Source organism: Limanda limanda, chromosome 4 (genome assembly GCF_963576545.1).
Source record: "Limanda limanda chromosome 4, fLimLim1.1, whole genome shotgun sequence".
Lineage (NCBI taxonomy): Eukaryota > Metazoa > Chordata > Actinopteri > Pleuronectiformes > Pleuronectidae > Limanda > Limanda limanda.
The window spans coordinates 17898286-17921458 of record NC_083639.1 but is presented as its reverse complement, the minus strand read 5'-3'; the positions used below and the strand labels follow the sequence as shown (position 1 = coordinate 17921458).

Here is a 23173-nt window from a genome sequence, read left to right as displayed (position 1 = left end):
TCAGAGTGGTGAAGAAGGGACACTGCTTTATTTGTGTAACCCTGACCAATGGGAGTGGAGTGACTGCAAACCTGCTGTCATCGTTTTAGCTTTTGAAACTAAACAGTGTGGCTCGTCTTTGCTACTGTTGTTGCACTTTTTGTAAATAAAACCTTTTTTGTGTGAATGATCAATGATATATTACAAGCAGTATCTGACCTCTTGTTCCAAAAATCAAGTGTAATTTTCTAATAATAATAATAATAATGTAATCTACCTCCAGCAGTGCCTTGTAAACATTTGAAAAAAATGTGAACAAAAGAATAATCCTACATTTCTCATATTACATTAATTCATCATAAAACACTATTTTGCTGTTCTACTTGACAATTGAGGCTCTGCTACATTACGCATTGAACAAAACTCAGTTTACGACAAGATTTGGCCCAAAAGATGATTGTCAGACAGTGTTTGGTGTAGAAAACAAAATAAAATATTTTTTATTAAACAAACATTTATTAAAATGTGTACATAAGCAATTAGCATATTCTACACTTTCTAAACGTGAAATGACGAGATGTTACAGTTCTTTGTCACAGTCGAGAAAAGAAAAAAAACACCAATAGAAATAGGTAAAGTTGATATCCTAAGTCTTGTGAATAACCAGTGAAAAACACAGATTTCATGGAGACTAACAAAGAATAATGACTCAAATATATACACTGTCACTTACATAAGCTGTATATTTATGCACTATAATGCAGTCCTTTCCATGTTTCCACCACTGGTAACGTGGCGAATGTGTGGAAATAGAGTTTTAGTGACACATTTCATTTGATATTTAAGTGTCTGTAGTTTGTCCTCTCATCTTAGTTAATACACTCCTTTAAACATGAACTGTTGCTCCACCAAGGCACACCACAAAGCAGCAGAACTAACAGAAAGTCATCCAAGCAGCTGCTTTCCCATCTTGCAATTGACCGTCCTTCTCGCTGGAAGGCTCGTTTGTGTTTACAGGTTCTGTCTCTTCTGTCAGACTCACAGGCTCCAGGGATTTTACGTTCTCCTCTCGGTTCACGTCAACATTTCCATTCTCGGCTGGTCTCTCTTCTGCTTCTGGTTCACTGTCAGAGTCAATAGAAATGGTCTCTGTGTTTGTGCTGAGTTTTAAGGTACAGTTTAGTGTCTCACACTGCTTGTTTTGGTCAATGCTTGGAGTGCCAGACTTCAGGCCTCCAGATCTGGCCCTGGAGGTGCCCACGATCTTGCTCTCCTCAAAGATCATCTCGTGCTTAACTTTCTTGAGAGCCTGCATGTCGAAGCCCAGCAGCACAGACACCTTCTTGGTCTCACAGTGTTTCTCACATGCCTTTTGCTTGGTTACAAAGTGACTAGAAATGTCAGATTTCCACAGCCACAGACTTGCAGACAGCTTTTCCTCTTCCTGAGTAGAAAGGTAGGGTTGACGGTTGAAGTAGGCCGTAAGGAAATCTTTTCTGGCTTCGTATGTCTTGTGCTCATAGCTTCTTGGATCCAGAGCAAGACCATCCGATTCAGCCTGATTTCCAATGGCAGTTGTGGACATTCTTGAATCCTTACTTAACTTTAACCTCTTAGGATTGGATGTGGCCTGCACTGGTGGCTGCCTCTTGAGGAAGCCAGCCCCAGACGAGTTGAGTGTCAAGGCCGACTTAAAGCCCTGGCTCGCCTGGTTCCTTCCAACTGCTCTACACTGCACCAGATGCAGTGTTATTGTGGAGGCCACCATGTTACTGGTGTACACTCCTAAGCAATGAATGCATTTGTATGTCATCTTTTTCTCAACAGGATGCATTGTTTGGAGCACTTGGTGCCTCTCCCTCAAATGCATGGCCAAAGCATCAGAGATGGGACCTTTGAGGATGGTGAAACACAGCGGACATAGTGTCTTGCGAACTTCACTTTTTGTGGAGGATAAACCCCGACTTAGCTGTTCACTTTTGATCTCAACCATTCTTTGAGTGGTGACCTTGACCTGAGGTGGAGCACTATTCTGAGCAGGGGCCGACTGATCTTGACCATTAGTAGACTCTTTCATGTTAAATGTAAGAACAACAAGCTGGATATTACTGGACTTGTCTTGTTTTACCGTGAGATCGAACGTTAGCGGCGATGCACCTGGGGGTCCCACAAAGTCATCGGGGTGATTCTGAGTCTTGTGTTCCATGATTTTCTCCACACTGTGAAAAGCCGAGTGGCACTGGGGACAAGTGAGTCCGTGAATTAGCATGTGGTTGAGCAGTGTGTCACTGGGCAGGTAGCGGTTGCAAAGCAAACACTTGCTAGTGAAGTTGTGGATTTTCATGATGTACTTGGCCAGTGCCCACACTCTCTTTGCCTTGTGTGCACTTTCAAAATGAGCACTGTAGAGGTTCTCGGGGAAAAGCTCATTGCAAACTGTGCATATCTTCCACTTCTGTGTCTGGGCTGTGCACACACCACCGGCATTAGTTTCAGTCACAGTGTTGTTGCCAGCAACTGTGACCCGCATCTGTTTGGCTGCAATGGGGGACTGATTTTTAACAACAGGGGCCACTGGCTTCAAATATCCTATCACTGGTTGTGCTGTTGGTTCAGCTCGAATTGGGTGGCCCCTGTTAATGATCATAGACGGAGCTGGTAGGGCCTGAGACCTGGAGACTACAATGTTAGCATGTCCAATCATAGTGGTTACCTGAGCACCGATGCGCTCGTGGTACTCTATAACATGCTGTACTAGAGCCTCGTAGTTACGAGTGGAAAATTGGCAGCGTTTGCAAAGGATGTTGTTTCCATTGACAGAACTTGCACCATTTTTGACAGACGATTCTGAAACTATACCAAGATATGGTGAGACAATATGCTGAAAATGTTCCCTATAGATGTGCCTTCTCACAACATTGTAAAGACTGTCCCGGAACGAGCATTTTTTGCAAAAGTACATTGCTCTCTCGACACCATCTCCCTGTCTGATTCTATCAAGATGGGGTTTGTTGGTCTTCTGCAGTGCGGCTCTCTGTGCGGTCCCAGGGCTCTGCCGTGCTGAGCTGGGTATATGGAATATTTTAACATGGGTCTCCAAAGTTCTCTTGCTTGCGGTGAATGAGCAGTATGGACAGTTGAGCAGAATCGTATTGTCAAAGCTTTTCCTGTGTACATTGCGGAAGTGATTCTTGTAGCCTGAGTAGTACTTGGAAGAAAATGGGCACTCTGTGCAGCAAAATGGCTTTGACCTGTATTCCTAACAAAACATCAGGGGAACAAAATGATTTCATTAGCATGAATGAATGATTTTGGGTGTTAGAATTTAAAAAAACGTTTGGAGAACAGAAATGTTATTTACCTGGGTTTTAGAATATGATGGATCCCATCCACAGATATCAAGGCAGAAACTGCCCTTCACAAACTGCTCATTAGGGCAAAACTCTTTGAACTCCTGTGTAATTAAATTGTAAAGACAAACACACAATTTTTATTCAAAGAATAGTCAATATGTACAAAGTGTACTGGTGACATTAAACAACACTTATCTTACGCCGGATTTTTACAAATTCTCCTGAGTTGGCATAGAGACTCCAGAGATTCAAATGTTACATCTTCTCACCTTTAAAACTTCACTTATTGGTAATCGTGTATAAGCTTAATTGAAGGCTATGGTTCTCAATTTAGTTTTAGAGCTTTTCCAACATGAATTATCTGAGTAAAACACACTCACCTCTGCCGCCTCCTTGCAGAACTCCAGTCCAATGTCTCCAAGGGCTTTCTTCACTTGTTTTCTCGCTCTCCTGATTCGGGTCAGGTTATTTACTGGGAGTTGATACATCTCTCCTGACAAACAATGACACTTATTAGTCCGAGTTAGGCTTAGATGATGCTTAAAATACAATTCAATAGAAGCTGACACATAATTCACACATCACCGTAAAAAGAGCGTGGAACAGGCTCTCAACACGTTTCTCCATTCATCAAATCACTGTCAGCACATTGACTCTTTACGATAAACATGGTCATCTCTGATCACAGCTCTGGTTTGTTCCGGGGCCCGGTGCTGTCTCAGTAAACATGCTTCACATTATCCTTCTACACTGATGTCAATACTGCATTTCACCAATGATAGTGGAGCACAGAGCAGATCTATGACCTGTGCTGCTCCATCGTGTCTAGTGATCACCGGAATGAGACTTTTACAGACCATGCTTTGTTTTGCTTTGTGTGCTAGCCCGGCTGAGCTAGCCTAACCTAGCCCCGCTGAACGCACTTGGCCACCTACTTATCACCAAAGCTAGCGACGCTTAGCATTCATCTCTCCATCTTCAGTAGATCCCTGGACGGGTTTGACTCACCTCTCTGTACGTATGAAGACTGGCCTCACACGGGTCGCCTTGCTACATTAAATGGTTAGCAGAGACGTGGAGAGGCGGGTCGTGGACGTGCAGGCTGACGGGGGGGTTGGCTCTCCTCGGAGCCGGTGCTGATGCTCTCTGCAGCGCCACGGCTAGCTAGCTAACCACGCTAGCTAGTTAGCTGACACATCTGCTTTGCTGCTAGCTAGCTGAAGGGGCAGAAGGCGGCGCAGAGCGGTGCTCATGCCACAAGAAACAGGAGACTCCGATAGTGGAGACAGCCACAGCACCACCCGGCACTCGATGTCCTCTGACTACGCCTGGTGCTTGCTCAGGCCAGGCTGCTAGCTAGCGCTATCTATCACTAGTGAGCCAACTCTCAATCCAAAATGGCGACGACAAAAAGACGGAAGTCGTAGCAGGGAGCCGTGAGCACAGGATGAATGGCCAAAAGTTTGTATTTATTGCGGTTCTGTTACTACGATGCTTTATTTTCAGTTATAAAAACATACAGTGTTGTTCGGGCATTGAGGCTCGTAAAAACACAACCATTTGCATTGTTTACCCTTGCTCCAGCCAAGATAAACATTTCTCTGATTTGTTTCTTTTCCTGCCAATGAGCACATGACCTCCGCCCCCTTCAGACATATGTTCAACAACATTATATTTAAAATCCAGAACATGTCCAAAGAGGCTGACTTGATGACAAGTTGTTGTCATTCCAGTGGTTCCATCACTTCCAGTACAACAGTGCGAGGTCCAGTCATCACCAGCCTGGTCATGGTCCTGTAGTGCAGGTCCAGAACACACTGTCCGTTCACCTGGCACACAAACTGCTGCACCTACACACGATTACATCAGGTACATAGGTGATGTTTCTGTAAATGTAATTTTCTATCTGTGTGTCATGTGTGTAGCTATAACATGTATCTAACCTTAACTCCAGCAGCTGCTGCTGGACTTCCAGGGTCAACGGCCTGCACATAACAGGGAGCCCGGCCTCTGACCACAAAACCCCAGCCCAGGAGGTCTCCTATCACCTGTGATCATGGTGAGAGAGACATCACACATTCAGGAGGAACCAAGTGGAATCTGTATAGCTTGGATGTAGTCAGATACAACTTCATTTGTTCACATGGATGAAATAATGTCTCCTAAATCATCATCTTTCCATGAACGGGCCAAAAGCTTGATCTCAGAACGTTTCCACCAAAGTAACTTAGAAAGAGGCATTACGATTCAAGAGTCACTTTATTGGCATTCACACCACACGCTAAACATGACTTTGCATCCAGCTCACAAATGCAATTGCTGATGTTTGCTGAGTATGTATTAAAGCTGTCTAATGTAAAGAAGTAGTTATCATATAAGTCAAAGAGTGAGTAGATAACTGAGGTACAAACAGACATTAGGATATTGCAGGTAACTGAATGAAATTACATGTTGAATACATAGTTAAATACGATGTAAACAGACATAAGAATTATTGGGCATATTTGATGAAATTGCAGGTACTGATAATAGATAAATACCACAGACATGGTATATTGTAATGTACTTTAAACAGAGGGTATAAAATACTTAATAGTATACCCACTTTTAGACGTTGAGGGAATAATGTCCAGGTTTAAGGGACATAATGCAATACAATTAAAAAGAATAACATAAGATCATAAGTAGGTCAGCAACTCACCGTCAACACTTTCTTGATGAAGGGTGCACCAGGCGCCAATAATTCTTCACATGTAACATGTCGTGTAAGCACTGTGAAATCATGAAAAGATTTAGTTTACACGCTTTCACAAGCAAGTGTGAATATACTCAAACCTAAGACTGTAGTCAGATGAACCTGAACTATGCACTCGCCTGATTTAGGGTTGCATCTCACCACTGAGACGGAGGATAACTGGGCAAAAGGTGGAAATCCAGCAGAGTGAAGCTGAAGGGAATTCAAGCTGCCCCTGCGCCCACTTGCAGCTAGTTTCAGGTCTGTACTCGTTCCCACTATAATTTAATCAGTAGTGAAGTTATTTTGCTGTAATTTGTATTCACAAAGAGGGTAGAGTTTTATTTTTTACCAGAGTTGAAAGCACTGTTGCCCTCGTGGTGTGGGTTTTTGCGCACAAGGAATGGACTGTCCGAGTGGTTGTCTTCTTGTGTCGACACCGCCACACCTTCAGTGCTGTTGTCCTCTTCGCCTTCATTTAAAAGTTCAGATAGTCGGCGTCTGCGGCGAAAATTGATGCAGAACTGATAGAGCACTCCACTGTCGAAGAAGTCGTGTTTGTTTGCCACTGGTTGGAGTGAGAGACAGAGACAGAGACAGAGAGAGCACAAAGAAATTTTTCTCAAAGATTCAATCACCGTTTTTGCTTTAGATTGCTGAACTCCAAGTTGGCCACCCACTGCTTGCAGCCACTGATGGCCTGCGCGTGATCTACCATCATACATCAGTGTAAATTATTGCTCTCCCCACCATGCCGAATGATGCCATGCTCCTGCAATGCACGGCACAACTCCACGCCCCTGCGCCTGCTCTCTGCTTCTCCATTCTGAAGGAGCCAGTCAATCAACTGACAGCCAGGAAAGGAGCGCTGATATGCAACACCATGCTCCTCTCTCAGCTGCAGAAAGGAGTCCTTCTCCCCTATGAGGCTGAGTCAAACAGACACAAAAACACATGTCAGGTTTCTCATAACATTTAACAAACTTTGAAAATCTTGCAAGGTGAGACTTTTTCCTCATATTGTAAAGTATTAGTGGCCGTCAACATTTAACTTTGCAGATGTGCCCCAAAATCTAAACTGTTATCTTACAGCATCAAGTTTTTTCAGCATGCAGAAAAGATGGGCATATATGTCTACATTTTATGCAAAAAAGCTTAGTTTCTCGATTTTAAGCTTCATATTGATTGTGTTTGTGTTTTATTTTATGTCTAGTTATTTATATTAGAGTTTATGGTAAAACTGTAAAATATCGAGCCTCAATTACATTTCTTTGTCATACGGGTCATTAGTATCACAAAATAGTTTACTCCCTAATATCAGTCTCTGTATCAGCCCCCCAAAGTTCATATTGTTCGGGTTCTAGTGTGAATGTGATCATTAGTACGACTAACAGAACACTTTGAACAGCGAGTGTTCCAGCACAAACACAGCAGATCTTACTGTTCATACAGCCGTTGTCCTCTCATGAAGATCTTCACTTCTAAATTAAAGGGAATTGTGCCATCATCCTTCCGGAAGCGGTAAAGCAGTTTGGCATCCTTGAACACTGACCTCTTATCACAGGCTGAGAAAAGACAACACAACGTTTCAAATAAGACCTGAAAGTTGCACAGTGTCTAAAATGTATAGAATCTGATTTAGATATTTGTTTGATTCTTTCTTGCCGTGATGAACAATGTCATGGTCCATGAGGTGCTGCATGAGACAGACAGCTGTTGCTCTATCTGGAGCTTCCTTATGGCTCACCAGCCAGTCTATGAGATCCTGTGCGACGAAACAGTTGGGATACGTACGCAGGTGGTAGCGTCGCTCCTTAATCTGTTTTCCATCGTGAAGTCTCAACCTTGAAATTATCATAATCTTAAATTAGCAAAAGCCACACCTGTGAATTTAAATCTCAAATCCTAATATTAGAATTTTACAAATTTTAAATGTTTATATTTTCAGTTCGTCTGCCCCCTCTGCTCATACCTGAGTTGTTCTCCAGCAATCATGACTTCGGCTTTGTGTTGCCTACCCATGGCTTTTCTCCTAATGCTACTTGCTCGCTCCATGTTTGTTATCTCTGGATGAGAAAGTAAGTGAAAATCTTTCAGTTATGCCCCTTTGTGTTTACAAAATAGCCTCCGAAACACACAGAGCCCCGTTGCCATGTGGGATAGATGTTGTGTATACAAAAAGGGAGACCAACATATGTGTTGCCTCTCTGCTGAGATAGCACAGAATGTAGTTAGCCTGGTTGAAAACTGTACGGTAACTTTAGGGTTGGAATTAATCTTTGTCTATTTTCTCTTATCTGAAGCTGTCACTCTCTTTTCCTTCTTGGCTTAAATTTTGAAAACAGATCCTGGGATTATCCAGGTTGTTTACTGGGAGTCAAGGCTTTGTAAAAGACACTGTTGTGCGTCAGCCTGTCAGTGCCAGACAAATCTGAATATGGTCACATTTAAAGTGGAAAATAAAGAGGAATGTCATGTCAGTGACAGTACTCGTTGTGTGTTGTTTATTCTCGGAGTCAGTGTTGTAACCAATGACAGCATAGGTTATGTAAGTGTGCCTCGTGAATACAAAAAAAGGCTTCAGTCCTAAGGTCAACCTCTCAAGCAGCACCTCCGCCCAGGCTGTATGTCAATCTTGGTTCAAAAGAACTGTAAGAACTACAACTTAACTATAGCTCTAACCTTAAAGAACACTTTGAGTGATATTCTGTATATTTGTTATTGTCAATCAATCCTATTAAAAGACTAAAAACAGGAAATAAATGAATACTAATATCAAGTGTATTTTCTATGTAGCAAAATATACTGTAGTTCAGCTTTTGAAGACACATGAATGAGACATACCTTTTATAAAGGGTCCATGTATGTGTCCTCATCACACACACACACACTGTAGTTTATTTTCAGTCATTCCCACATACACTGTCTTACTGTTGAAAATACTCCCAAACAAATACAGCCTTTATTCATGATTGAGTAACATTCTCTGAAGACCACAGTGCCTCGCTGTTTTAAAAATGGAAGCGTATATCTGTGACAGCTTATTTTAGGAACAATTAAGCTTTTAGGCTCAACGTTACAGGAAAACAGAGGAAGTATGAACGTATTTGGAGACTTGGTATACATAGTAGGACATAGTAGATTTTTCATCTTCTTTAGGTACGTATTTATTGACCGAAAAATATAAATTATATAATTTCCATTCTTGCTGGGTTATCCTTGAATTACCAGGTACATAGATTTGTAATACTGTATGTGTGTTGTGGGGCGGCTGTGGCTCAGGGGGTAGAGTGGGTTGTCTTCTAACCGTGGGGTCGGTGGTTCTATCCCAGTCTTCCCCATTCTGCATGCTGAAGTCCTTGAGCAAGATACTGAACACTGACATAGAAAAGGTGCTGCCCTTAAGTAGAGATACATGAGAAATGAATGCAATTACAGCAACAAAATAAAAGTTCTTTGTTCCATCCCAACACTGGTTGTATGGACGTAGGTGTGTGATTATAGGCTAATGTATGGAAGTAAAGCTTTGTGTAGGAGGTGTGACAGTTTTTGCACACAAGGGTTGTGGTGAAATATGATCTTCTGTCTGCTGGTGATGTGCACTTAGGCTGTTAGCATCCTATCATTAACATAAGTTACACCACATACTGTGACCTTGCCTTGCTGGCAAACATCCTAGTGTATGTCCCTGAGCCATCCTCACTCAGTCACACTGTCTCCTCTTTTCCGCTCTTCCCAGCAATGAGAGCTGCACAAAACAATTCCTTGCCATTCTCAGGCAGCAATGTCTATTGGTTTTGGCTGGAGTCCTCCCTCTTGTCAGTGAGGCTTTCACTACGTTTGGAGTAAGCACTGTCCGAGAGGGTCACCCCAGGGCAGGAAGGCTGCTTAACCCTTTGAGATCCGGTGCAATTGTGTCACCTCTACACACCACTGGTGGTGACAACCCCGAACCACACAGGAGACCCTGATATCGAGGGGGGGGCCCCCTGAAACACGTGAGAAATGTGAATGGTATCAGATCTGTGCTGCTGAGCTGCTTTGATCAAACCTTCAGCCGCTTCTGTGGCTGTCGGGGCTCAGGGTCGACTACTGTAGCAACAACAAGTGTCTAAAGTCTCTCCCACACAGGTTTCACACAGTATGCCGTCTCACAGACCTACAGAGTTCATCACATTAGAGCTGTGAAAACAGGGAGGACAGAGCGCTTCAAGAAATATACATTCAAAATAACAATCATAAAATTAAAATGAAGGTAAACCGAACATGGAAGGAGCAAGAGAGCTCTGTGACGTGATGATGGGGACCTCTGGTGAACGCTCAATTTGTTCATTTATCAAAGATAAGCTTGGCTAAAGAAATACAATTTCTCCCTCTTGCATTTTTTCTGCTATGGTGTGGGCTTCAGAGACTCCTGTAGTGTGGACTGTTGACCAAAAGGTGTCAGTATTTGCCTGTGAACTGAGGAAGGAACACACTGAAATACAGTATGTGTGCAATTATTTGTCTTGCAGCCTGGTTTTTGTTGTTTACGTGAAATTTCGCAGTCGTGGCAGCCTGTTTATCACCACAGATTTAAGAATACATCTAAAACAAATAACGGTTTAAACAACAATTCAAGTGGAAGTGAAGTTAATGATAAGATTACAAATAATAATGATGATAATAATAATACCAACATATAGATTTGGGGCAAATAAATAAATCTGTAACCTGAAATAACTTGAATAACCAATTCACGTATTTGACTGGACCTGTGAAAATTGAAAAAAACACTTCTGTATAAATACACTAACATGTAAAAGGCGGAGGAGCGGTGATATAAGAGAAAACACTTAAGGGAAGAGAATGTGATCCTCTGTGCATTTATAGGTTTTGGTCAAATGATCCTCGCCAGCAGCTCGTGGAGAGCGACTTGCAGCAGCTTTTATGCAAATCATCATCTTTGCTGTGTTCTCATTGGAGAGCAGCGTGGAGGTGTAGTCTGGAAGGCGTGACATCATGCAAATGCAGCTTTATGAAATAAGTGCGCTCCTCCTGAGCAGCCAGAGCATCAGTGGACTTTTTACTTTGTGGCTCCTGCGCGCTGCAGACTCTCCCCCCCCCTCGGCACAGGTTCACCGGCGGTGGAGCCCTCTCACATGTCGTGTTATTCCTTCTGAGCTGAAATCGAAGTTCGGAATTACTGCATTTTTTTTTTTTTTTTGTCAAAGTGAGTGCACCCTCGCTGACTGCATGAAAAAGCAGTGGACTTCTGGAGCTCTGTGAAGAGACCGTTCCGCCGTTTAAAAACATGACCGCCGAGGCGCATTCACATTTGGGACTGCAGAAACCTCCCATGGATTTCGTCAGCGATTTCGACCTCATGAAGTTCGGTGTCAAGAAGGAAGCGATGCAGGGGGTGGACCGCTCCTTCATCGGGCCGTGCAACCAGCTCCAGCGGCCGGACTCTGTCTCCTCTACCCCGGGCAGCACCCCGTGCACCTCGGTGCCCTCCTCACCGAACCTCAATCCAAACGAGCAGAGAAATAACCCCGGGGCCGAGCAGTTCTGGATACCCAACAACGGGGGGTACCCCCAGCAGATGTACCCACAAGCGTTCGGGCTCACACCCGAGGACGCAGTGGAGGCCCTCATCGGCGCCACGGCGCAGCAGGGACACCCGGCAGCGCCCCACGGCCACCACCAGCCCCCTTTCCAAGCCGAATACGAAGGGTACGGCCACCTGAACGAGTCTGTGCAGCACTACCCGGGGCTGTCAGGGCACCCCGACATGCAGGGTATACCCAGCAGCCTCTGCCAAGACCCCTATCTCAAAGACGAGCTGGAGGGCGACGACCCCGACTCGGCCGACGAGCAGGAGCTCTACGGTGCGCACCATCACCTCCAGCAGCCGCACAGCCGCCACGACAGGCGGTCCAACGCCGACTCCCACTTCTCCGACGACCAGCTGGTGTCCATGTCCGTCAGGGAGCTGAACCGGCTCCTCAGGGGCCTGGGCAAGGACGAGGTGATGCGTCTGAAGCAGAAGCGCCGGACCCTGAAAAACAGAGGTTACGCACAGTCCTGCCGCTACAAGCGCGTCCAGCAGAAACACGTCCTGGAGCATGAGAAGACCAGCCTGGTGTCACAGGTCGAGCAGCTCAAACACGAACTCAACAGACTGATCCGGGAGAGGGACGCATACAAAATGAAATGTGAGAAACTGTCCGGTGCCAACTGCTACCACGAAACAGGGTCCACCAGTGACAACCCTTCCTCACCCGAGTATTTAATGTGAGTTGGTTCCTTTCCTGCAGAACTGAGAGTTTTCCACAGGGAGGCATTTCGGGTGGCAGCTGCCCTGCTCCTTGACAAACAGCCCCGTGGATACATCGAGTTTTAATTCATGTTGGACAAAAAGGCTGCCACTGAAATAATTGTAGCCTCATAGATACAACCAGGCAACAAGGTCTGAATAGTACATTAGTATGAAGCATGCATGCAGGACATGTATGAGATGTTTTTATTTTACACAGACATATCTGCAGTTTGTCTGAAAGGAGATACTTGAAATCAGAGAATATTCCCTTTTATGAATATATGAATTTAATCATTAAGCTTCGGTTACAGCTCAAATTTTGTTTTGGTGATTTTTCTTTTTGTTGCTTTGCTTGGTTTTTGAAGCTCCAATTATATTTTGTGTTCAGCTTCCTCTAAAATAGAAAACATCTCAAAAAAACGACTGATGCTAGAAATGACGTTCATATTATTTTTATGAAACTGATTCTGCTGGACAGAGACTGTGTTCCTTGTTGACTTTTCTTTTAAATATGATATACAATTATGTAAATTGTTTTTCATTCACTGTTTTTTCATTTACTATGGATCAATAAACCTATTGTGACTTTTTAAAACTGTGTCTCATCTGCTGACAAATTACTGTCCCACAAAATAACGTTCTTTACAGTAAAACATCGGACTCACATGCACCATTTTCTTTGCAGTTTCCACCATGGCAGTGTAATTCGTTAAACTTATGAGACCTACTCCAACATTTGTAATATTCATTTCCAAAAATTGTAAAGAAAAATAGTTTTTAAATGACAATCTATAAACGCAGCTCCGTCCAACATTATATTTGTGCACACCATGTAGAATCGAGGCACTGAAAGATAGAGCGCATATTGTACATAAATCAGGAAGTGAACGGACTTATTTGTGCACACTGCAGACTACACCCAGAAAAAACTGCTTGTGCTTTACATCTATTCTAAAAATCATATTATGAAATATGACAATAAATCCACAGTGTTATTTTAAAAAGTCACGTTCCGTCATTATTTTTACTGGACAGCTAAAAATCACAAGAACACCAACAATCACAGCGTTGTGTATTTGTCAGTTCGGTGGTGAATGAAAGGACGATCGGCTTTCTCCCCTTCGCTGACCTTTGCCCTTCATGGAGTGCTGCTTCCTGTGGGACCCCGGCATGTGAAAGCACATGGGGCTGACTGGCAGGGGCTGTGGGGCACAGATAAAACGGAGTGGAAATCACGCTTCCTTTCTGCTCTCTTCCTCAGACAAACAGATCACCTCTGCATTCATTAACAGAGGAAGAGAGCAACAACAACCACAGCACACCGCTCGCCGCTCCTTCTGCCAGCTCCACAGGAATCCTTTCACTTGATATGTTTGTCTCAGATCCTCAAGAAAGTTTCCTGAACATAGATCATTCTCAGTTCAGGACTTCAATAATATTTGGATGACCGTAACAGTTCCAAGTCCACTGTGATAATGTGTGATAAGTGGCCACATTGTAAAATGAGTTTATATCCTCTGTGACAAGTTCCTCGCTGTCGTAGGAGACATTTTCACTTTCCACTCTCTGTAAGATTCTCAGCAGGGCAGGTGGCTCAGTTAATGGCACCACGCTTATGCCTGGAAACCAGCTTCTCTTTTCAAGTGTGACCCCTGACTGTTTTGACCTCACCCCTCTGTTGAGAGAAAGCATGTCTAAAATCTCATCACAGGTGCAAAAGCATTTTCCTTCTGAAAACAGGCCCAATCCCTGAAGGTCAACCAGCTGCGCTGTGAGTGTACGGAGGATATGACTGCGTTCGTGAGCATCCACGATGTAGCAGAAAATAACCAGATGGTTATAGCAATGAATAATTATTTTAATGTTACTGGGAAGTAGTCATCAATCAGTGGCTGTGGTGTAAGACTACATTTAAAGGCATGACTTCAATCTAATTTGAGGTTTCCTCTATTTAAAAAATGTTCTCATAAATAAACTAACTGTAAACCTATTCAAATAACGGTGGTCTTAAAACTACAATTCTCCCGTGAAAGAGTTGATATAGAAGAAATTTGTAAATATCTTTTTACATGTCACGATTTGTGAATGGCATAATTAATTTAAACACCAACGTACTGCATCGTCCAGATTTATATATAATTTTACACTGAACTGCATTCAGTTTACATTTGCAGATCCTACACTGAGTTCAAGGTATGCATCTATATGTATACTTGCATTTATATTTTGCATTGTATATTTAGAAGCATGTATTTATTTGTTCAGTTTCATACGTTTGCGCACTAGCAGGATTCATATAAGGATTTTCCAAGCAACAGCAGAATAATACAGTAGGAGTATTGGCGAGGAGAGCGGTTTGTGGTGTGACAGTGTGCAGGGTGCCATTGTAGAAACGATTAGCCAGCTCTTTTCCCTCGCATGTGATAGGCTGGTGGGCCTGATGTGGGAGCCTCGCACCCCCACCCACACCCTCTCCTCCCCTTCCTCCCAACCTCCTCCTCCTCCTCTCCCCCGCTACCAACACCCCAAGCCCACAGCGCCTGAGGCTGGCTACTGAGTCAGCAGGAGGGAAAGGTGTCTGCACGGCTGTGGCATCAGAACAAGAGAGACAGCAAAATCGCTGGAGAAGGATAAAGAGCGATGAAAATGGTTTAGAAAAGACATGCTTGCATTTTTTTTAGCAGATGGAGAAAGGGGAATGATTGCAAAAAAAAAAGGTCAGAATGAGATGATTAAGCAGGTTAAAGAGGAAGCATCATTATCTCTGACATTATTTTAAAATCTTTCCTGCAGATACCTTTTTAATTAATGGCACCTAATAAGAGAAAATAAATGTTCAACCTAGATTTAATTATAACAAATTGTTTACACTGTAAATAAGCGAATAACCCTTTCTGGTGGTCAGCTAAACACTCCCAACGTGTCTTTATGAATCAGTGGAACACAGTGCCCATCTCTTGGCTGAGTCCTGGCTCTTGCCACGGCCTGGCTGCATCTCAGACAGCGGACACAGACAGAGGAATGCTGCAGATACTGACCATTGTGTGGGGACAGGCAGAGGAATGTAGGCTGCCAGTCTACGCACACTGACACCAATGAACACAAGCAGAGGCCTCGAGCCGCGGGCCCCAGTCAAACACTCACCACTTCCATCTGTGATATCATACCCATCTGCCCTGCACTGTATTGGTTTGGTCCAGCTGGGCTGACTAAACACTGAGAACCTTGTTGAAAAGCTTCAGATGGACTGTCAAAAAAAGTGTTTGAGATTAGATAGAGGAAAGGCCTGCCAAATGAGAACCAGTTGATCAGCTAAGCAAATATTCTTTTGTTTCAAACAAACCCTGCTGATCAATCAGTGAATCCCACATTCACAGTAATGATTGTCACTCATCTTCTGTAGCCAGATGTCAACTGACCAGACATTTGACCTTCAGTACCGAGCCGTTTCCAGCCCCAACCAGTTCTTTCACTGTTGTGTTGCAACAGCTAAATGTCTCATATGTGGTCGTCTATAAGAGTGGCTTCACGTGAAGAGAAGAGCAGAGATTGGGATGGTGGACAGGATGGAAGAGGGGCTTCCTCTTTCACTTCCTATATGAGGGTCCAGTCAAGTGACTCTTTGTGAGAGCGTTAGGTTGTATGTCGCAGGAAAACGCAGCTTCGACGGCTGTGGTTTCCGCTCAGGATGTCCAGTCGTTTCTGCACGCAGTTGTGACACTGTGAATCACGCAGTGAACACACACGCACACAGACGTCTCCATGGCATTGCACACATACACACACACGCAGACATGTGTATGCAAATACAGATAATCATGCGTATGTGCACTTTCTAGCTGTTTACGATATTTTTTATAAAATCACGTGATTGGGACTTTTTGGACATATATATATTTTTTCTTGCCGTATCTCTGGCAGGGAGGCCTGTTGCCACGTTCCATGATAATTATGATTGTACTAGTGGTAATGACTGAAGTTATCACATGATGGCCTGTACATCATTTAACAGAGTGGATTAATGTGTAGCCTCAGAACGACAATAAAGCTTGTCCTGCTATCTTATTGGCTGTAATAACGGATCTAGCTTCCTGGGGACGTTGTGTTCAGCATGAACTCTTAGGGATCTGATAGGCAGGCACTCTGATAAAGCGCTTGTCACGTTTCACTGGACACTACTGAGAGAAGTGTGACAAAGTCCTGTTACATTACAGACCCTGGACTTTGGTTGCAGAGCAAAGGGTGAAACAGTGTTTGTAATAATTATACAGGTTCTTCCCAGCGTGACAGAAATATAAAACTGCCTGAGCCTGTTGACAGAGGTGAAAAGAAGGGTTTTACAGGCATTCAGGACAAGGTAAATGAGCTGTTCAGCTGATGTGAAAGTGACCAATCATGTCATGTGTTTCAGCAACCAAACAAGCAAACAGTTTGATTTTCCTTCCTAGAATAGATACTGCAGTTCTACAGCACAAGGGACAGGTCAAAGAGTGGACGAAGGATTATTGGATAAGGAAAGAGAAGAGAAGAGAGGAGAAGAGATCTCGTTCCCTTTCATTCCCTGCTAGGATTTCCTGTCCTGTTTTATGGGGGTCATGCAGCTGGCAGGCGCCCTTCTGTTTCTGTCCATAATGATGACAGGCGTCTATTAGTGCACAGTAGAAACACGAGACACAGAGGTTAGCTCAGGCTCTTCCCCTCTTGACAGCCTTTTCCCTTTCCCCAGCCCCCAGACCCCAGTACACAACCAACCTATCTATAGGGCAGATGATTGTTGCTCTCAGTTGCTGTTGACAAAGCTTCGCTGATTAAGGGTCAATTCGTGCTCCGACAACAGCACGTGCACCCTGGTGAGTTTAACACAACCTGGAAAGCAGGTCCACCCTTCAGTATATACTCACATCCTGAAAAAGTTAGCAGGATTTTGATTGCTGCAAATTAAAAAAACAAACATCTACTGCTGCCATTGATTTACAAAAGAGGTGAAAGCATGTTCTTTGCTGGTTTTGAAATTTTAAGATTTTATGAAGAATTCAGAATTCATATTTTTGATGGTCCCAAAACTGAGAAACAGCAAGATAAATTCTGCAAAGGCAGGGAATCTATTTCGATTAAATGTAGATTAAAAATACTAAGAATACATTTTCTTCACATTGTTGGTAAATATATAGATTACCCCCAAAAAGTAAGAAAAGTAGAATGAGGCAGTTGACAGTTTTTGAAATCGAAACTCCTGTTGTCACTGAGCGTGTACTGTTCAACACCCTTCTTCATAGGTTTCTGTGGGTGTCACTGACATGAGAATATGGCAGCAGTGTCATATGCTCTGGTGAAGTCTAACAGGCCTCCTTGGAATTGGGTGTGTCACTTTCCCACTAATGTGTCATGTGAACAGCTCCCGTATGTCATAACTCTTCCGTCATGTTTCTCAGAAGCACTGCGCTAAATCTAAAGCCATATTTTTTTTCTTTTTCGGACGAGTTTAGTGGAGCCGTAACCGTCTGTGCCATCGACACAGTTTGAGGATTTGGCAGAGCAGTGTTCTCACGCCCTTTCTTTGATTCTCTGGCCATCTTTGTCTTCATGCTCCATGTTAAACCTCCACTAAAACAACTGAGACACAACCAACTGTGTGCTGTGGTCGGATTGTCAGGGAGAGAAGCTTGTCATTGGGCAACACGGTGCTTATAAGGGATCTATTTAAGGGGATGCAAGATTTTATACTAGAGTGAACCCATGTACTTGTTTGCTCTTTTTGTGGTCAAGATACAGGAAGTACTTTGTTCTGGGATCTAACGGCAGAAAAAAGAGAAACCCTAACTTCTCAAAAATATAAAATGAGAGGTTACAAGAAAACAACAAAGTTTACTGAGGGTGTGATAAGAGTTCCCACTGAATTTAAACCACGGTTCATTTTAAGACAAACGTTGTTGCAGACTACCCACAGTCACATAAGGCTGCTTCTTAAGACTGATCATTGCAAACAGAAATGTAATTGTGATGCCTAATGGCAAATAATTATTTAAATTTTAATATATAATATCTAAACAATTTTTGGGAAAAAAATCCTAAACATAACACTCAAGTTTTACAAACTTAGCTTAGCTTTGCTTATTTGACGTGGACTCATACTTTTTACTTTGGTCCATATCCCATCTGCTAACATGGATGAGGTGCGGTTTGTGACCTATACTGCAGCCAGACAACCAGTGGCAATTGAGATACTTTGACTTACTCTAGTGGTGAAGTCTTGTCGACCATTTATACAGTTTATCGTTTAAACCAATGCTGTTGATGAGAGTGAAGAAAGAAAAAAATAAATGTTGTTGGCCATGAATCCAAAAAATCAACCTCCAAATGCTAACATCCGCTGTTAAGTTATGGGAACTGCAGTCTGGTGATGATGCATCTCTTTCACATTATAAATATTCATGTGATACAGTGTTATTATAACAAGACTGACTATGTCCAAAGCTGAGCTCTTTACCATGCTCACGATTTGAGGTTAGCATTACTAGCATCTCCGGAGTAGCACTAAGCACAAAGTACAGCTGAGACTGTAAATTTTGCAGCTATTTGATAATGAAATATTTAGACAGGTGAGAATTTTGACATGAAAATTGAATGTAAAACATAAAGTTCAACCTCATGGTGGCACTAGAGGTGAAGTAAGGAGATCACCAGTGTCCTTAAAGTGCATCTTCTGGGGACCATGAATGTCAAAACCAAATTTTGTGCCAACCCCTCAGGTACAAGTTGAAACATTTCAATGGATACATGAAATTATTGACCTGATGGATCTTGCTGTAGTTTTTCATGAGGCAACGGATCACAAAAGGAGATTCAGATGCGTTATACAGTTGTAGAGATAAAGCAGCAGTGCAGGAAAGGAGAAGAGAAAGTGAAGTGTGTAAAGGAAAACACCGCCCACTCATGGCCAAGCCGGACTTGCTGCAGTAACATCTTCAAGCTGTCCAACAACACGTTGGTGGTCTCAACAAACTCTGACCTCAGCCTGCACATCAGGTGTTGAGAAACATTCAACTGTCCAATTTCTTTGAGAACCTCCTATTCGGCTGCCTCCCGTACGTTAACACTTTCTACTAGAGAACAGATCGGCAAATTAGTTAAAATTATACCATGACAAACTATCACACCGACAGCAATAAAAGCTCAGAAGAACAAGAAATCCTAGATGTGTCTCCAGTTGGCAGCACTGGTGAAAAACATTTGGAGTGAGTATGTCAGCTTCAAGTCTCCTTTGTACAGGCCAGGTCAAAAGGTCACTATAAGTCTGTGAGTGACAGCAGTAATGGTGAGTGGGGCTATATTTATATCCCGAAGGAGAGGAACAGCCTTGACTCATGTGTGGACAACACGCATCCTTTTTCCACACATTCAAAATTGTGACTTTTTGTTGAGTTGCCGTAAATAAAATTGCCAGCATCAATATGACCCGATGACAATAATTATTTTGGGACCCATTGAGTAATCTTCGCTCTGCTGATAGTGTCAAACAGCAACTTTTGGAATAAAGGGCAGTACCAAAAGTTTGAAAATAAGAAAATAAGCTCGGACAATATTCTCATGTCCCCCGATGAGTTACAAAGTAGGTTACGAATTATTGGCAAGAGTAAAGTACCACTGCCTGGTTAGAATAGATTTTATTGATCCATGTGATAAAGTGAACCCTGTCTTTAAAGATTATTTCTCAATGTCCAGCTGAGAGGTTCAGCTGCTTTGTTGTGTGGAAAGATGTGGAGGCTAACTGTGTTGATTTGTTGTTGGCAGCTGAGGTGTTGTTTGGTGAAGGCTGCTCTGGTTGATTGGGAGGAGTGGAAAGCAGGAGAGTTGGGCTTTCCCACACCACCAGAGGACTTTGAAATACGAGCAGCTTCTCTAAAGCTTTATCAAACCCTGATCAACTGATAAATCTGTCAGAAGCTGCAGCCCCTCCATAGGAACCTGTTATTCATAGTATGTCCCGGTAAAACAAATCTTTGAAGAACTAATCCTTTAATCCTGATTCAGTGTTTCATCAGCAGAAGAAACACTTGTGTTTGCAGCTAAGACTTACACTTGTTATCTCGAGCTTCCCAAGTCAGTGTCACATAAATGTTTGAGATTAATGAGGGAAGTGTGGCACATGGGCTGTTTGTTATCCCTTCACACTGGGTTTCCAGACAGCCTTACCCCTAGGGCTACTTTGACATGCACATGCATACCTATCTGTGATGCTATCTCTTAACAGAATAACTGTGTCAGCAGCAGGGGCATGAGAAATAGAGGCGAGCTCGGTCCTCAGTCCCGCAGATACGGGCAGTGCGCCCAGCTATAAACAGTTTCTTTTGTCGGTGTGTGTGTGTATATGCGTGTGCATGTGTTTGTTTGATGAGACCTAATTTCATCTGTTATCATCACCTTTGTAAAGGTGGCATGACGAGTCTTCCCACAGGAGTGGCGGGAGCATTGCTGTCCAGCACCTTCCTCGTCTCCTCACCTTACTCGATGATATGGGCCTTATCACTGCATCAGCCCGGCCAGCTAGTCAGTCCCTGACACTAAAGTGGGAGCTCTCCAACACGGACGACATGCAGATCTCCTCCTCTGTGAAGAGGCCGCGTTTATAGCTAAACGATTATTTCAGATCAATTTAAGCATAATTTAATCATCTCTTTGACTGTTTCAATGAACTCTCTCTGACTGCAAAATATGTAAATATCCTCTTGTACTCCACTCTGGATTAAATCATCATTCCATTTGGCCTCGAGCTGTGGGAGGGAGGAAAGAAGTGATGCGTTCAGATCCACAAGTCGGGAAACTGAGAAACTATTTTAAGTAAAACACGAGTCCTCCGCCAATATTTAGTGCCAATATGAGGTCAGAATGTAAAACATTTCATTCACTTTTACTTGAAGAGGACTCAGAAATGTTTCACAGAAACACTGACAGCATCAAAGAGGTGATGCCTTCACTCCATAGTGAGCCACATTACAAAGAGAGGTTGACCTTGCCTTTGGCCTCTTGGCTGTCTGACAAAGCAATCCCCATGCTCTAGTGCAGTACACGGCTGTCCTCTAAATGAAAGTAGCTGAGAGGCGAAGGGCAAAGAGGCCTATGGAATATCAATGTGCGATGCTCTCAATTAAGATTAAAGCTTAGAATGGAATCCTATGGAGCCGCTTCCCTAAGAAATGCTTGACATTTTACCCTTGCTGACTCTGGATAAAAAAGTGTCCTGCGCCACCAGTACCACCACCACCACCACCGCTAACTAGCTGCCCCTCCTCAGCAAGCCCTCCTTTCCCTGAATTCATTCTGTAGATATTGACTTAGGCTACAGTCACACTTCTAAGAAATAAGTGAAATGGATCATCTTACTGCCAGTGGATGATAAGAATACAGAAATGTGAAAAAGCGTCTGGATCAGCAAAATGACAAACTAGGGGGGGAAATATGAGGCAGTTATGATAAACCCTCAGAGACAAATTCCCTATGCCAGACAGAGGAATGAGAAGCTAGAGAGGGAAGAGAAGAGAGAAAATATACATCTGCAACATCCCCATTTAAATGTATGTTTAAGAGAGAGCCTCATTAATTTACAATGTGTGCATCCTCTACCAAAAACACAGACACAGGGCTTTTAAACACCTGCATTAGATTTCTCTTCTCTCTCTTTCCTAACCCTTCTTTGTTTTTAAGAAAATCTACCAATATGATCTGATCTCATATGGATTTATTATAGAGGAAAATCCCTCATTTTAAGAATCTCTATTTTTACATTCTGTACGCTCAGCATATACATCACAGCTTTTATCAACATATTTTTAAAGCAATATACAACCCCTCCCTATAGTAAAACAGTCTATTGCAGAGCTACAATATCTGTGCTTTATTACCTTTAATTAAAACAATGTTTGAGATTTATTTAGCATTTTCTTAAGATTCGACAGATGTTGTCTCTGAGCCCACTGCTTCGGTTTGAATATAAAACACGAGTCTTTGTTTACCCTGAATGTGCTGCTCATTCTCTGGTGATGTACACAACATGATGTCAGTGGTTTGCATCTGATCTCGTAGATTAATACAGATTATGATGATGTGTGTGTCTGCCACCGTAGCATTTGAGCAGCTGCAAGCATTTCTATTTGTGTTGCTGGTAAATATAATATAGGACTGTTACATTTAAGATGATGAATTAGAGAGGAATAGGTATCTGCTCACTTTGTAGAACGTAACATGTAACTCCAGGTGGAGCAAAGCTAAAATGTGTAAGGCCGATGTTATAGTTTAGAGCAGGGGCTGATTATGAATACGATGTAGAAAATAAGATCAAAATGGAGCCTATCGTGTAAACTCCACCCTTGATAAACAGAATTCCACATCACGCTCCAACTCTGCAGTTAACTGAATCAATGCAATTCCACTTGTGCTGATCTTGCAGACTGAGGCCCTTCCCCCATCCTCCCTCTCTCTCTCTCTTTCTCTCTCTTTCTCTTTCTAGCACACACACACACACACACACACACACACACACACACAGGCCCGTCTCCCTCCCCGTGCAGGTCCACCCATCGTAACACATTAGCAGTAGAAGCCATCACACAATCAAGACAAGGCAGTGTATGAGATGTCAGGCCAATTTGTTTCCTTCTTGGAGCTACATCACATTAGCACGGTGGCTATACCCTTGAGCTAAATCCAAGTTCACACAGAGGGAGCGGGCTGCCGGACAGGAGGGCAGCGATGTCAGCACTTTTCAGACGGCAGCTGACATGTACCCAGCAGACTGACATGTATGAAAAA

The 23173-nt window shown here is 43.1% G+C and overlaps 4 protein-coding genes across 4 annotated transcripts in view; 2 read left to right on the top strand and 2 right to left on the bottom strand.

Moving 5' to 3' along the window:
* Positions 1–526: 526 nt before the first annotated feature.
* On the bottom strand, positions 527–4718 carry adnpa (activity-dependent neuroprotector homeobox a). Its single transcript, XM_061069099.1, has 4 exons — positions 4341–4718; positions 3713–3825; positions 3341–3433; positions 527–3238 (listed from the first exon to the last, which is right to left on the bottom strand). The coding sequence occupies exons 2-4, from the start codon at positions 3818–3820 to the stop codon at positions 914–916; spliced, it is 2526 nt and encodes an 841-aa protein (XP_060925082.1). The 5' UTR covers positions 3821–3825; positions 4341–4718; the 3' UTR covers positions 527–913.
* A 140-nt stretch (positions 4719–4858) lies between these two features.
* On the bottom strand, positions 4859–8935 carry si:dkeyp-97e7.9 (DEP domain-containing mTOR-interacting protein). The gene is made up of 10 exons (XM_061069101.1): positions 8911–8935; positions 8039–8132; positions 7732–7910; positions 7508–7631; positions 6817–6995; positions 6419–6634; positions 6207–6344; positions 6034–6104; positions 5276–5380; positions 4859–5182 (listed from the first exon to the last, which is right to left on the bottom strand). Exons 2-10 carry the CDS (start codon positions 8119–8121, stop codon positions 5057–5059), a joined length of 1221 nt encoding a protein of 406 aa, XP_060925084.1. The 5' UTR covers positions 8122–8132; positions 8911–8935; the 3' UTR covers positions 4859–5056.
* zhx3a (zinc fingers and homeoboxes 3a) overlaps positions 5347–23173 on the top strand; it is a 46433-nt gene continuing 28606 nt past the window's right edge. Inside the window, exons 1-2 of the mRNA XM_061069096.1 lie at positions 5347–5391; positions 6216–6327. The gene's annotated coding sequence lies outside the window, so the exon portion shown is untranslated. The remainder of the gene's footprint in view (positions 5392–6215; positions 6328–23173) is intronic.
* mafbb (v-maf avian musculoaponeurotic fibrosarcoma oncogene homolog Bb) lies at positions 11129–12960 on the top strand. Its single transcript, XM_061069474.1, has one exon. It carries the CDS (start codon positions 11360–11362, stop codon positions 12344–12346), a length of 987 nt encoding a protein of 328 aa, XP_060925457.1. The 5' UTR covers positions 11129–11359; the 3' UTR covers positions 12347–12960.